The 16640-nt window shown below is 35.5% G+C and overlaps 1 protein-coding gene across 2 annotated transcripts in view; it reads right to left on the reverse strand.

The window, feature by feature from the left end:
• Positions 1–13686, reverse strand: part of LOC123551531 (uncharacterized) — a 37206-nt gene extending 23520 nt beyond the window's left edge. The window contains exons 1-5 of one of the 2 annotated variants that reach the window (XM_045340542.2): positions 13589–13643; positions 8460–8550; positions 8229–8326; positions 2964–3771; positions 1392–1531 (exon numbers count right to left, since the gene is read on the reverse strand). In XM_045340542.2, the coding sequence (XP_045196477.2) occupies positions 1392–1531; positions 2964–3749 (926 nt within the window). In that variant the 5' untranslated portion in view covers positions 3750–3771; positions 8229–8326; positions 8460–8550; positions 13589–13643. Of the gene's footprint in view, positions 1–1391; positions 1532–2963; positions 3772–8228; positions 8327–8459; positions 8551–13588 lie in introns of both variants that reach the window. The other variant, XM_045340533.2, reaches the window with a different exon arrangement.
• Between the last annotated feature and the right edge of the window lie 2954 nt (positions 13687–16640).

Below are 16640 nucleotides of genomic sequence, written 5' to 3' on the forward strand. Positions count from 1 at the left end.
AAGCGATTCCATATGACTAACCTTAACCACTACCATGGAGGCTCCTACACTTCTAATTGCCAGTGTATAAATAAAGACAACAGAAATTAACACTGTATCTTGTTAACCTTTACCCTGTTAAATTTCTAAAATGGACTGTTCCATCATTCAATCTGAACAGTACCACTTATTATTCAAAGGTGAGTTCACTGAAAATTTACTGACAGAAAAGCAAACAGTGCAGACCATGATCAGTCTGCACGTCATCTTGGTAAGCACTGGTTGCAAAAGCAGAATAACTTGCCGCCAGCTGGCTAAAGGTCAAATACCACTTTTGTTGGGTATTAACAAATCTGGACATACACAGGTAATTCTAACTTTTTAAATACATTTTCTTCCATTTGTTGAGTTTATTTTCAATTCTATACAATTCAGATTAATATATTGCGAATTAACCTGCTGGTTGTTAAATTTATTCATTTTGTTGGTTTAGAGTTACTACAACACAATTTAGAAATCTCTTGAAGGATAGCAGAGTAATGGAGCTTACACAAAACAGACCCTGTCAATCTTTAACCTCAAAGTGCAATCTCGACGTTTAATGTAGAGGCTTGGGATTTGCCTACGTTTTTTTTTGTTGGATTTAACGTCGCACCGACACATGATAGGTCATATGGCGACTTTCCAGCTTTAATGGTGGAGGAAGACCCCAGGTGCCCCTCCGTGCATTATTTCATCACGAACAGGCACCTGGGTAGAACCACCAACCTACAACAAGTTATCTCACTTCAGGGAACACTTGTGTAATATTAAGTTGCAAATGATACATTGTCTCATTAACAGGAACAATTGTGCCAAGTAATTTTAAAAGCCCTTGAATGATGACCAAGTTACAGGCACCCCCAGAAAAAAAACCTATTTGACCTCTGACCTCAAAGTAACCTTGACCTAGAGACCTGGGTGTTGCACAAGATACTAAATTATTATGGAGAACATCTGAACCCATAGTAATATTAAAAACCCTTGGTATATGGCAGAGTTATTGACAGATGAAGAAGCCTAATCGAATGGGCTTCGAACCGGATTTTCAATCAGCCGGGGACAAAAAGAATGGAAAACTTGATTGAAGCCAAGCCTATAAATAGCCAATTTAATTCTAAATTGCCATAAGTCTATCTTTTGCAGTATCGGTTCGTTTATCTTGAAGAACTGTCTCCTTATATTATTTACATCTTTACAGAACAACTTAATACAACAAAAAGCGATTCCAAAACACTGTATGCCTATTCAACCATTTACATTTCAAGACTTTAAACTTCATTTGTTCAAAAAGTCAAAAATGGACTTACAGCATTGTTAAAATTCATCCAACGAAATGTTATTTTCATTTGTACTCTATCTGGTATACATACCTATTATAAATTCTGGGTAGTTCCTCACAGGAGTATTCACATCTCAGATTCATTCCAGTGCACATACAGGCATTTTCTATTGACTGAATGGAATTTACTCTTGCAGTATCACCCCGTAGGAATGCGGAAAACTTTTCAAACTAACAACAGAAAGTGAAAGCACAATGCAAGAAAGATGAAACAATATTAAATGTTAGCGGAGTGTATACAAAACAAAAGATCAGCCCTTTTCAAATTTCTACTGCTGATGCTTGGCCGATTTGTATCTTTGAATTAGGACCTCAGATTTGGACTTATAGGAGAGATCGTGTTTGTATACAAATTCTATTTTTAGAACTGATAAGACAGTGATCGGGTGGGCAGAAGCCGACCGTCCATGTTTTTTGTAAACAGTGATGTTTTTCTAACGGTCTAAACTTTCTTAAAACACAAATTACATAAATAATTTTTTGATCAATGGAAAGGTTATAAAACAAGCAATTTATTGATTACTTTTAATTGTTATTTCGAAATAAAATGGATTAATTATGAACGCTTAACTTACACTGTTTTTCTAAAGGTTGTGAAAATCACTACGCCGCTTTTAAAATTATATGTCATTTAAAACGGTTATTCATTGAAAAAAGATATTTGGACACAAAAATATGAAGATTGTTAGTATTTCAAATCTTTTTGAATTTTGAAAATCCATAAATGAGCAAAAAAGTTATTAAAAATTAAAAATTCTGATTCAATATGCAAACGGTGTTAAAATCATTTGTTTTGCCAACCACCAGATAAACAGATGTTAACGCGTGACGTCACGGCGATCTCTCCTATTGGACTATATGCCTCTAGTGAAAGTTATTACAACTAATGATATCTTAAACTATGCAGCATGAATATTTGCTTCAGCAACAAGATGCCGTATTTCATTTATGATTTTCACATTAATACTGTATGCATATACTACTTATCTAACTAAAATTGTCTTCATTTCTGAAGTTTACCTTATGTGCTAACAATTGAAAAAGGAAAATATTCATAACTTTATCAAAACATTACGAGTTCTAACTGACCAATCAGAGAGCTGCATTTTCAAGTACCTGTCAGTTTCCACTTTGGTAAAATGAAGTATTTTTACAATGAACATAATACATGTAGTGACTTTAGAAATAAATATCACACTATTTCAGAAATCAAATCAGATTTTTGATTGAACATGCATCAGGCAATATTACAAACTACGAAACTTAAGAGTTTCATTGAAATATTACATGTATTTAACACTTTGATTTTAGTTTGAAAGTTTGAGATTTTACACAGGAACTCTATGATAAAGTCAAGTAAAATGTAATCATTACCCAAGTAAAATAAGTTTCATTCCGCGACGTTTCGGACATGATAAAATTATGAATTCTTTCTTTATGTATAATACTCCTGAATGAATCTGAATATAACAGCAAAATTGAGATTTAACTGAGAGGGCACTTCTACAAGTTACAAATAACCAATGCATGTAGTTTTAATTCAAAATGATAAACTGTCTTAACCGTCACTTGTAACATCTCACTTAGCTAAATAATTATTTACCTTCTCTACAAGAGACAGGTGAGATCTATCTACCCATCCACCACCACTGCCACCTCCTCTGTAGCCTCCGCCACCTCCTCTTCCACCACCTCTGCTACTTCCACCATAACCACCGCCACTACCTCTGTTGCCTCCACCATAACCACCACCGCCACCAGTCCCTCTGTTGTTTCCACCTCCACCCCTTCCACCGCCATATCCCCCACCTCTTCCACCACCTCCTCCGGCCCCACCACCTTTTCCATAACCTCCACCATATCCACTGCCTGCTTGACTTTTAGCCCCTCCCCCTCCCCCAAACTGTCCACTGCCACCTCCTCCTGTACCTCCCCTACCTCCTGCACCTCTACCACCACCACCCCTACCCCTAGCTCCTCTTCCTGCTCCGCCTCTTCCACCAGCACCCGCTCCTCCGGATGGCTTTCCAGCAGACAGTTGATCCCAAGATGTCAGTTCAGACATATTTTCCCATGACATACTGACTGGTTCCGGTTCAGGTTCCTTCATCATGTCCCATGAAGTGGGGCCCTCATCAAAACCTCCACTTGCATATGAATCAGCTTTGGTTCGTTTAAACCCATAGCCATCATCTGCAGGCATTGCCCTCTTCACCTGCCCATAGTTGCTTTCGGCTTTGTATCCACTAGTTTGGAGAAGGGACGGTGTGCCCCCTTGTGAGTCATCGTAGTAGGTGTTGTCTTCAAAACTCGAGTATCCGCCAGATTGAGAAGAATCAGTCTGGGCAGCGTACGACCCAGACTGATCAAAAAATGATCCCCAGCTCATTGCTCTTGTTTCTTATGGTTATCTGTGAGGGGGAACATATCAACTTGTTTATAAAAACTACTTTCAAGCTCTCCTCTGTTTGTGTTTAGAAACATGTACATCTTTGTAATTCAAAGATGTAGTAACAGATCCTGTTTACTACATAATTAATTGCTCAAGATCATAACAGAAATAGATAGACAAATAAGGATTGGGTGATTTTAGACTTGTGCTACCAAAGTACAAATTTCTCTTTAGCACCTGACTATACAGGTAAAAACTCCCATTAATGCAAAAAGGTACCATAACCTTCCTTAACTATCAGCACTTGGTACATTTTTGCATTAATGGGGCAAGAAATGTAAGACATTTAACCCATATCAAGCTGGACACAATTGATTCTGCCTTTGTGACCAGTGTAGATCATGATCAGCCTGCACATCCATGCAGTCTGATCATGATCTGCACTGTTCACCATTCAGTCACTATCTTTTTGGTAAGCACCCCTTTGAACAGTTACTGGTACTATCCAAATCGAAAGATGGACAAGTTCATTATAGAAATTTAGCACGGTAAGGGTCAATTGAAAACCAAAGATGAATATGCAGAACGCATTTTTGTGAGGTTCTAAATCCTCTAGTTCTCTGACCAGGTTCAAACTTCATAAATACCTCCTTTAAAAAGTTCCACAATACTTTTGTAAAACAGGTTCATCCTACATTCTTTGGTCCCTAATCTGATACAAGAGAGCAATGAAGGCCTCACCTGACCTAGTTCTTACCTCATACTTATAACCTACAGTGATACACAGTTTTACCCGGACTTCATTAAAACAAACATTCTGATCATGTTTTATGTAAATCTAGAAGAATTTTACAAAAAACGCATTTAAGTTTTTTCCCCTGAATTTCCACACTGGCCTAGTTCTTTACCCTAGATGACCAGGTTTCAAACTTCACACACATTTTTAACCCTTTGCCTGCTGGCGGCAATAATTCTGCCTTTGCGACCAGTGCAGACCAAGATCAGCCTGCACATCCATGCAGTCTGATCATGGTCTGCACTGTTCGCTATTCAGTCAGTAAATTTTCAGTAAACACCCCTTCGAATAATAAATGATATTGCCCAAATTGAATGATGGACCAGTCCATTATAGAAATTTAGCAGGCTAAGGGTTAAACTAATATCTACAGAATTTGAAAACATTTGGTTTTACAGTTTCTGAGTTGTGTGGAGTTTGACTGTATTCAACCTAGTGGTTTCAGAACACCGGTAACCTACTTATATACAAAACTTTCAACCTAAAAGGAGGGTAATTTTAACAAAGTAAATGCTAGTGTGAAGTAACTTGCCCTGTGAGGTAAACTCACATTGCCAAAGACATGTATGAAGTTCTAACACATTTGCCTAAGTAGTTTATAAGAATAATGCTTAGATGCAAAACTTTAATCTTCTATCAAACTTTAAAAGGGCCGTAATTTTGACCAAAAAAATCTAGAATTACTGAAAAATTAACTTATAAATCCTGAAAGGTTATAATCTCATGATGTTGAAGACATGTTTGAAGTATGGAAGCATTTGGTCTAATAACTTTAGAGAAACCTGCATACAAGCAAAAATTCTGTTGCTGATGAAATCTCCTATTTTTGAAATATTTCAAATAGTTGACACTTCAGCTTAATACACTGAGTACACTGCGCATATTGCTACATTAATGCAATCAAATGTGAAGACATTAAAAACGGTTTAACCTTGTCTTGGCCTTATATATCATATTATGTCACTGTAAATTTGTAACTAGATATTTGTAATTCTCAATATTTTGATGGAAATCATAATATTCAATTACCATCAAAGAAACACAAAAGAAGTTATTCTGTGGTGCGTCTTTAAAAACGTAAAATAGATATTCTCTAGACATTTGCAGAGGACTAACAATTTACTGCAAAGCCAGGGAATCCATCCCAAAATACAGCATATTTTGCAGCAGCTGTTGTTAATTCAAAAAAACTTTATTTCATTGCTCTGAATGCAGTAAGTTTGTTTCTAATATTGATAGAAACTCATTTAGGTAGCAGTCGGTCAAATGGTACAATCCAGATTCTGACAGATGTATTAAGGAACGAAAGTGTTTTAATGTTTCAATTAACAACCTAGTTGGTCTGAAGCTGGCTGCATTCATTTCATGCCACATAAAACACACACAGTAAACCAGTCTGTGAGCATCAATGTGTTCTGAACTAGCATATGTAGCCAGTTTCTTACCATTTTTTTTTAATCTGGTCATAATAGAACCAATTTAAAACATTCAAACCATTGTGCATATAAAATGAGATCAAACTTTTAACTGTTTAATGCATATAGTAACATTTTTACTGCAAAGTTGTCCTGTTGAGGTTTGAATAATTAATCTCAAAATTACTCAAAAGTCTTGACACATGGTTAACAAACTTTAAAATACCAAAATAAGCGATTGCAATTTTTTGGCATTTTGATAGTATTTGACAGCAGTTCAGGTAGTTCTGCATGTTCTGTTCGAAATTTCTTCTACAATGTAGAATTTGATTAAACTCTAGTTTTTTCAAAACTTCGGAATATACTTAGGAAATTCAGCAAATAAAAAGGACAGGGTCGTGTGCTTGCTTTTTTCCTAGACTGATTGGATCGCGTAATTTTTCATAATAAATCAGAACTTTCACATTTTCGCGAATAGAAATTTTTCTACAGTGAAGATTTTAATGAAACGTCTCAGAGTCGTTAATAAATATATGGCCTATAGTGTGGTGAAATAAAATGTATAAGTCCACGTGCACATTTCAAGCTATTTTAAGACATTATTTTGAATTATTTATCGTGTCAGACGTTTTAATATCATATTTTATCTTTACAAAGATAGTAACAGTGCCATTTTAATAAATTTACTCGCAGATTGCCATTAATTCATAAACTGATTTTCATTTCCGTACACCAAATCCAGGCTTTATTCTATGTATTCCGGATAAATGACGTTACGCCATTGATCACTTCCGGTTTATCAAATGTGCAGAACTACCTTAACGCAACAAGTTCCAAGGGTGTTTAAATGATACCGCTCGAGTCAAAAACTGACAGAAATCACATGCTGTATTTCCTAATCATTATATTAGAGGTTGTCATGATATTCAGGAAGTTTTACTAAATTACTTACAGAGGTTGATATTTTTTTTAAGTATTTTGTCTCCCCAAAAAACTATTAGGTAAATCGGAGACAAAATACAAACCAAGGTCAGACTTCCTCAACAGAACTAAATTGTAAATTAATGAAAGAAGCCTTAAAATATTTTGATCAATTATTTCAAAATACTTTTCTTAAATATTCCATTACATTCTTTCTGACTTCAGAAATGAATGCAATGAAATTTTATGATAAACTTTCAACAGACAAAGATACAATTTCTCTTTATCCATTTCTTATGTGGAACAACTGATATTTCATTTGTAAAGAAAAAAACTTTAAAAGTATTATATATATGACAAGAGCTGTCAGTGGACAGCACGCTCGACTATTCTCAGTGCTTGATAGTATAATATAAGCTATGAGTAAAACTATAACATTACAAAAAGCATATTCTAAGTCGAAAAGGGGCCATAATTCAGTCAAAATGCTTGATAGTGTTGCCTCCTCCTTTTTACAGACTGGGGCCATGATGGTAAACAAGTACGCAAAATATCAAAGCAATATCTCAATGGACTTTGAAGATATTTGGGGTGGTACGCAAACTTTAACGTTTATTCTAAGTCGAAAAGGGGCCATAATTCAGTCAAAATGCTTGATAGAGTTGCCTCCTCCTTTTTAAAGACTGGGGTTATGATGGTAAACAAGTATGCAAAATATCAAAGCAATATCTCAATGGACTTTGAAAATATTTGGGGTGGTAAGCAAACTTTAACATTTATTCCAAGTTGAAAAAGGGCCATAATTCAGTCAAAATGCTTGATAGAGTTGCCTCCTCCTTTTACAGACTGGGGTCATGATGGTAAACAAGTATGCAAAATATCAAAGCAATATCTCAATGGACTTTGAAAATATTTGGGGTGGTAAGCAAACTTTAACATATATTCCAAGTTGAAAAAGGGCCATAATTCAGTCAAAATGCTTGATAGAGTTGCCTCCTCCTTTTTACAGATTGGGGTCATGATGGTAAACAAGTATGCAAAATATCAAAGCAATATCTCAATGGACTTTGAAAATATTTGGGGTGGTACACAAACTTTAACATTTGTGTGACGCTCACGCTCACAGTCACGCTAATGCTCACGCCGACGCCGGGGCGAGTAGGATAGCTCCCCTATTCTTCGAATAGTCAAGCTAAAAATATTTGGCCCAATTTTCTTACAGGTTTTGTAAGAAAACTGGGAAAGAGGAACATACCTAAATAAAAGGTTCACAGTGAGAATAATCATGTAAACCTTGGCTTCTTTCATTAATTCAAGACGACCACAATCTGTTTCTACAAATACCTGTAAAGATAAGACTGATTTTCAGCCTTTTCTTTTCAAGTCCTGAACTTGTCAATGAGTGGTTTTGTTCTGTCTTCCAAGCTTTTAACTACACACACCTAAAATTGAAAAAAAACAGAATTCTCTTTTGAAAAAGTAAACAGATTTCGAATTCAAATATACACCGATTTATTTTGGTATCAATATCAGCGGAAGAATAACTGTGTCAGAATGCAAACATGAAATACACACAACAATAGAACAATGTTTATGTATAAGGTCTGGGTCACTGCGGATGCTCATCAAACTTTTGTCATCATACTATGCATTCCATGTAAGCTTCCTGAAAAAGAGACAAAAGTAGTTACTGCCACTTCATCAGTATACATCAGGCTACAAAACATCATCAATAAACACAAAATAAATGAAACAAGAGTATTTTTGTGCATAAGATGGGGTGTGGGGGGGAGAGAGTAAATTATATATATACCACAGCCATTCACATGCTGAATAACGTGCCTTTTAAGTTTCATGTCCCTATATATATCAAAGGCTTACATGCGATAAAAACTTTTAGGCATATTTTTTGCTAAGTCAAGTGTCATAACTCTGATCTGGCTGACTGAAATTTTATACAAAATCCCAACTGTATAAATGAATATGCTGAATAAAATTTCTGTAATATTTTATGTGTCAAATACTATTTTGATATGCAATGTTCAAGACACATGGTCAAGTACTTCATGAGACACGCATGACACAAACTATACCATCCATTATGATATTTGTTACTAAATCATATGCTTGACATAAATTTTGATGGATCAACATCCGGGTGTACGGTCAAGGCTTATTTAGTGGGGGGAGGGGGGCAGTGCTGTGTATTATGGGCAGGGTGTAGGTCAATTGTGACCAAAATAATTGTTGCAACCAAGGCATTTGCCTCAATTTTTTCTGACTAATTTGCCAAGGTCATTTTTATGCCTCAACTGCTTCCTTTACTCTTTCTAAAAAGAAGTGGTTAGGGGTTCAGTAACCGGACCTCTACCCCGGAGTCTTGTACTGTTATTACCAGTGTATTCGATAACTACCAAGGGAAAGCTGTAATGTAATAGCGAGCATAGCTCGCGAGCAATTGCGAGCGCGTATCTTGCCTTACGGCAATGTGTAGGCAAATATAACAAAAGTGTGACGAATGAGGCAAAGTGACGTAGCTGAAAAACCTTCGTCGATGTCAGGGGACAGCCATTTTTTTTACTTCCGTCAAAGTCGGGTTTGGGGTGGGGGGAGGGGTTTAATTTCGTATTTTGAGTTACAATCTCTATATTCATTTAGATGTCTTTATTTTTAAAAAGTTGTTACGGAAATAATTTCAATTTTGCTTTTATTTTACGAAAAGCGCATCCTTGCGGACAGGTTCTCACAGGAAATGCTTTGTTCGCATTGAATACAGAACTTCATTTGATTGCTGAATATTATCCATGACTCAAAAATAATACAAGAAGAAAGATTTCCAGTTGGTAGAAAAAAAAATTATTTTCTTTTAAAAGATCAAGCATTGGCCAGAAAATGGGAAAAAATGTCATTAATAAGCAGTGCTCCAGCTAGGATTAAAAAAGGGCAGGGTGCTGGTAATGAAAAGGGCACTTCTGGGGTGGTGGTCGGTCCGGGAACGTGCTCCCCCGGGAAAAAAATATAACTGGCACACTTTAGGTATGGTCTTTTAATAGGCTATGGGTGTCATCTGTAATACGCCTATTTATTAACTAAAAATTCTGCTGTTTGTATTTTACTTGGCATTGATTTTCAACTTGTAACATTTCTTTGTAATTGCATACTGAATAACAATATCTATGTGTTTAGGCCTATTTTGTTACAATTTCAGTATACATCTTCTCCATGTAGGCTACTTGATATTTATAAATTTATACGTGCAACATATTATATACAGAAAATAAAGTTTAAACTTCCACTTAAATAAATGAAATCAGGCAAAGTTTTTAACTTACAACAGTCTAAAAGCAAGTTTAGCACTTGTAATAGACATACCGGCAGGCTGTCTAGCATACCCTGACAAAAAATTAGGGCTAATTTTAGGGCAATTTGTACAAAAAAATAGGGCTAAAATTAGGAATTTGGTACAATTTTAAGGAAATTTTAGGGCTAAATTTAGGAATTTTCAAATTAAAATATGGACTTTAAAGACCATGTAATGTGCTTACCTTTATGTGATTGACATAAAAGTAACTCACAAATAGTGCTTTATTTACAGAAAAGACGTCTACCACTGGTAAACTGCTTTGAACTGTGCTAAACTGTTTTTTTCTGAATTAGAAGAACTTTTAAACAACATTTAAAACATTTTCTCCTTTTGATCATTGCAAAAAAGTTAAAAAATTAGGAATTTTTGTGAAAAAATAGGGCCTTTTTAGGAATTTCCTTTGATTTTTTAAAAAAAATAGGAATTTTAGCCAAACTGAAAAAAAATAGGAAAAAGTAGGAATTTTAGGGACGCTAGACAGCCTGTACCGGGTATCCAAAATTTTTATCCGGATATGGTTACACTTTTTTCTAAAAGTCGTCGAATGTCCAGTTTAAACAATATTTTTGAAAAATTATTATGATGCAAAGACAGTTTAACAGCATTTTACAGTATCTGACATTAAAGTGTACCCTGTCATTACATCTTAGTAAACTAATTTCAAAGAAATCTTCATGAAAAATCGGCAATTTCACAAAGCAGACGACAACCTACTTTCGATTTCAAAAACTTGTAAAACAATAAAATCAAAATATTTTCCTATTTAAATTTGATTGTGATCGATTTTTATTAATTAGATTTAAATGTCTGTTGTCTGGACTTAAGTTTCAGTTGTGTATAAAGGGGTATTTACGACTATATTACCGAAAACGAAAGTACACTTTGACAGGTGGCGCGAAATGATAATGATTTCAGACTGGTTTGCAAACTGTTTTAACACTAAGGTTCAGTGATTTTAATGCTAGTGGAGCAGTCTAAAATATCATGGTCTGCCTCGGGCACGATTACAGCAGGTAATTGTTTAATTGTTTGCTAATTATGTCAATGCCCCCCGGCGTGTATCACTCGATAAAAAGGGGGTTAAAGCAGTGTATTATAATCACTGAGGCAAAAAAGGGAAGTTTGGCTAAAAAAAGAAATGAATGGTTGTAAAACGGGCAGGGTGCCTGGCAGGGCAACAGGGCGGAACGAATTTCGGAACGGGCGATGCGCCCTGCTGTAAATAGCTAGCTGGAGCACTGATAAGCATAAAGCCACACGAACGCGGCAAATAGGTAATGATGTCACCGTGGCACCGGCTTTCCATAAATTTTGCAATGTATGATATTCGCTGTTACAGGTATGATGACACTAAATTTGGTTTTCTTTTCAAGTAAATAGGTTCTCACGAATTATTTTGAGCAGTGAATAGTTTCTTTGTCGTTTAAGCTACACTCGCTCAGAGGCTTTGCCTTTTTCACATTAAGTTGTCATAAAGTTGCCGTTTTTACGTATAGTATATCTATGAAAATAATTATTTTGGTAAATATTTTTCAGAAATTGCTCTCTCGGGCTGGAGACATATTGACTACAGGTGTTTTTTCAAGTTTTGGGGGAATGGTGGCGAGGCCCATAAGGAGGGGAAAATTGCACCGTAACCACTAAAATAGGGAAAAAATTGCGTCGTGATAAATTTATTTATTTTATTTTGTTGGGTTTAATGTCGCACTGACACAACTATACTTGTTGGTCATATGGCAACTTCCCAGCTTTGATGGTGGAGGAAGACCCCCCAATGCCCTTCTGTGCATTATTTCGTCACGAGCGGGCACCTGGGTAGAACCACCGACCTTCCGTAAGCCAGCTGGATGGCTTCCTCACATGAAGAATTCAAAGCCCGAACCCGAATCGATGAAGGGCAAGTGATTTGAAGTCAGCGACCTTAACAATTCAGCCACGTAGGCCCCTGCGTCATGATAAAAGCAATATTTTTCATATGTTACACTAAAAAAGTGTACTTTATGTTGTTACACTAAAAAAGAAAATGATTTAAAAGCACACTTATGATTTAAATGGTACAGTTTACATTATCATGTCCATCTAGAAAGTGTTTTGTTGGCTGGGATATGTAAAAAAAAAAACTAATTTTGGACACCTATCCCACTGGCACTAGAACCGCAAATTTAGCTTTGAGTGGCCTATTTTCATAAATATGTGCATTATTTTTCAATTTATAAAGAAATATAAAAGAAATGGTGCCTTCTTATATATTATGTTCCACCCTCTGTTCTTATATTAAAACATGGTAATGAACGGAATCCGACATCGCTCCGTTTCGCCGGTCATAACTTTCCATAGAAATAAGCTATCGCTGATATTCATGTACTGATCGGAAGGTCTTACATTTATTTAACAATGACAACAAGAAATCCCCACCAAAGAACGCTATTTTAGCAGAAATCAAGCGAATTTTATCGCTTTCGGAATTACTTACACCTCGATAACCCATCAACTTCCGCTTTTACCCAGTGCGAGCATTCTCATTGGACGGAACAAAAAGAGTCAAACGGCGCGATATTTGAATGTATGAATAAAATAAGATAATTTTTCAATTGTATTTGCCCAATCAATTACATCTTAGTACCATGGCAAATCAAATTGAAAAATTATCTTATTTTATTCATAAAAGCAGGATACCGCTATACTATTTCTGTTGGACAAATCGTTCTGGATATTTTCTCATTCATGACTTTTTCCAGAAGGAGTTATACAGAAAAATATTCTATTCTGGTTTGTTTGGATTTTTTTCATTCAAATATCGCGCCGTTTGACTCTTTTTGTTCCGTCCAATGAGATCACTCGCACTGGGTAAAAGCGGAAGTTGATGGGTTATCGAGGTGTAAATAATTCCGAAAGCGATCAAATTCGCTTGATTTCTGCAAAAATAGCGTTCTTTGGTGGGGATTTCTTGTTGTCATTGTTAAATAAATGTAAGACCTTCCGATCAGTACATTAATATCAGCGATAGCTTATTTCTATGGAAAGTTATGACCGGTGAAACGGAGCGATGTCGGATTCCGTTCATTACCAGGTTTTAATATATGAACAGAGGGTGGGACGTAATATATAAGAAGGCACCATTTCTTTTATATTTCTTTATAAATTGAAAAATAATGCACATATTTATGAAAATAGGCCACTCAAAGCTAAATTTGCGGTTCTAGTGCCAGTGCCCTATCCAACTGTCCAATGCCTTCCAAAAAGCAATTCTATTTCGCGGTATGGGCGCACATAAAAAAGGTATAGGTAAACGATTTTGAAAAATTGGGACATTAAATTGTGTCATTCTTGAATATCAAACCTTGTGAAAAAGCATAAGTCTTGAAATTTAGCCGGCTTTAATTTTTTCAGCAAAGCGTGCCAAACATCCGGGGAATTTTATCACGGTTTGCATTGTTTTATTATTACCGTGAAAATTAGGTCTTGGACTGAAAACACTAAATATTTCTATTTTTTTTCTAGGCATGAACACACTAAATAGCTGGTCTTCTTTATACATTGATTAACTTCCAATGGTTGCAGAACACATCAGGGCCCATTTAACTTAAAGCTCTTGATTGATTCTGTAGGTGTAATCTTCTGCACAAACAGACCATCTTTAGTCGACAGATGCTCTCCCATTCCAGGTATAAGCGACCACGACGTTGTCCTAGCTACCCAGCACGCAAGCCTATATGGGGCCCATATGGGCTATATCTGGGCAAATGTACCATACGAGTCCCACATGGGACCCTTATTGTAAGTACTGGCCCATATTGGACCCATATGGGACCCATATACAATGTCCCAGTGATGTGAATTACAAATGTATTCACTTTAAGTTTATATGTGGTGTCACCAGTATATAAGTTCATATTTTAAGTTTTCTTCGAATATTTGTACATTTTTTGAAGTATCAGAAGAAACATGTTTCCAAGAAGGGTCCGATCTGGGTCCCATATTGTAAGTATTTGCCCACATTGGACCCATATACAATAACTCAGCGATAGATATACCAATGCATTCATTTTAAGTTTAAAAGTGGTGTATCTAGCATAGAAATTAGCTTTTATGGTTTCTCTGAATGTCTCTACATTTTCTTTTCTCTCAAAAAGAAACACGTTTCCCAGAATGGTCCCATCTGGGTCCCATATTGTAAGTATCTGCACACATCAGAGCCATATGGGACCCATTAAAGTGATACATCCACGTATTGACTTTAAGACGATAAGTGTTGTCACTAGTATGATAAGTGTTGTCACTAGTATAACAATCCTTTTTTCTATGTTTTCTTTGAATTCTAATACATGTACATGTCTCTGGTCTCAAAAGATATGTTTCCCAGAAGTGTCCCATATGGGTCCCATCCCAGCAAACAAAAGACGTCTTTATTTGGTTGTTTTATGGTCATGACATCTGTGAACAGAAAAAGACGTCCTTTTTCGTTGTTTTACCTACGAAATAAAGACGACTTTTAAAAGACGTTTTAAAGCCGTGATAAAAACGTCTCTGTCTATAAGAAAATGCAAGTTTTCGTTCTTCTTAGCTGCAATAACATTTACAATATAAACTGTTAGAAAAAAAAAAACTATGCTATTAGACATACCGGTATGTTGGATCGAAGGTTTGATAATTTTCTTACTTCATAATAGAAAGGACGGGTATAGCATTTTTATTGTATTTTCAAAATACAATTACTAGGGTTACAAAATCATGAAAATGGACTAATACTAGTAAATGATTTTTTTTTTGCACTTCCGAAATTATTCCTAATTACTGTTGTCTAAGCTATTTTGAAATTGTGTAATTACTTTTAATAATAACATTCATTCATTTTAAAATATTCAGGAAAGCTATACTGGCCATTGGGAACATTTATAATACATGTTTGTAACCATGGTAACTAAGGGTCCATCTCTCTCTACACATGTTATCTATTAGTCACGCCAATGGTTTACACACTATTCAGTTAATTTGATGGAGGTTTAAGCTGCAATACAGAATAAGTTTATTCATTATGTACAGAAGGGACCGATGCAAAGTGAGTACAATACTTTAAACATTATTATAACATAATAATTATATAATTATTCGTCAATAACTTGACGTATATATAAGATATCTATTTTAACATCATTAGCCTTTATTTAATCTGCATTCTATTTCCTTAAACATATCTCATACTACAAACTTAGAGAGAACATCTCAGAAAATGTTGATAATAGTTTAAATGTTTCCATTAAATGTTTAATCAGTACTTTATTTATCAAAACTGTTTCTGCATTTCTATTTAATTTACGGGAAAATGATGAATGATAATTATAAAAAAAAACTCGAATTTAATATATTTCAGGTGATATTAAAAATTACGACTCACTTTTTGGATTACTTATTGGACTTGCAATATGTTACTAAGATAAAATACGATCACAGATCTTATGTCCAAAGTCTAAAAAGCATTTCTTTATACTTATATATGTCAATACCCTTTTTCTTGTTCTGTACAAACCTGTCTTTCAGATGCGTGCTTACAGTTATCTGGTATTTGTCATTTATTTTCTTAAAAACATGTAAAATGATTACAAATATGTCATGATATTTTGCAAATAGTCTTATTTTTTATGGACAAATGCTCAGACTGACATTAATTTTTCTACTTTACAGAATGCCTTTACAAAGAATCTGATGAAGTGAGTTGGAAATGCAATAGATCAAGATAAAAAGGTCCATAGTGATTCTGAAACAACTACATGGGCAGCTACAATGTTTCGGACAGTTGACAAAATCAATCAATCAATCAATAAGACCCATACAATTCCAGAACGCCCCTAAATGGCCCATACTATATATACGACATGGGACCCAGAAAGGTCCCACATGGGTTATAAGATCTGGGACCCATAAGGGGCCCACATTGGTCCCATATAGTATATCCCATATTGGACCCATGCCAAAATGGTTTGCAAAACCCATCTGGGTCCCATATGGGTAGCCCATATAGGTCCCATATGGGAACCCATATGGGTCCCACATGGGTCCCATGTATGCTTGCTAGCTTGGTAGTGGATTCCAACATCATACCAAAACGTCAGAAACCAGTTCAACGCCTCATCTTCCTATGGAAAAAAGCCAACATTCCAGCCACGAAAGAGGAAATTAGCGACTTCTCGCAAAGCCTCACCAAAAATCATAGTACAGAGACACCAATCAACACCTTATGGTCCATTTTCAAGAATAAGTGCTCCACTGTAATTGATAAGTGTGTTCCATCCAAACTAACATCCAAATGGTTGAGCCAACCCTGGTGTAACCATCTCATTAAGCGGCTGACTAGAAAGCAGAATTTAAAAGAGCTTACAAGAGAGCCAGGAAAT

This window comes from Mercenaria mercenaria, chromosome 15 (assembly GCF_021730395.1).
Source record: "Mercenaria mercenaria strain notata chromosome 15, MADL_Memer_1, whole genome shotgun sequence".
In the NCBI taxonomy this organism is placed as follows: Eukaryota; Metazoa; Mollusca; class Bivalvia; order Venerida; family Veneridae; genus Mercenaria; species Mercenaria mercenaria.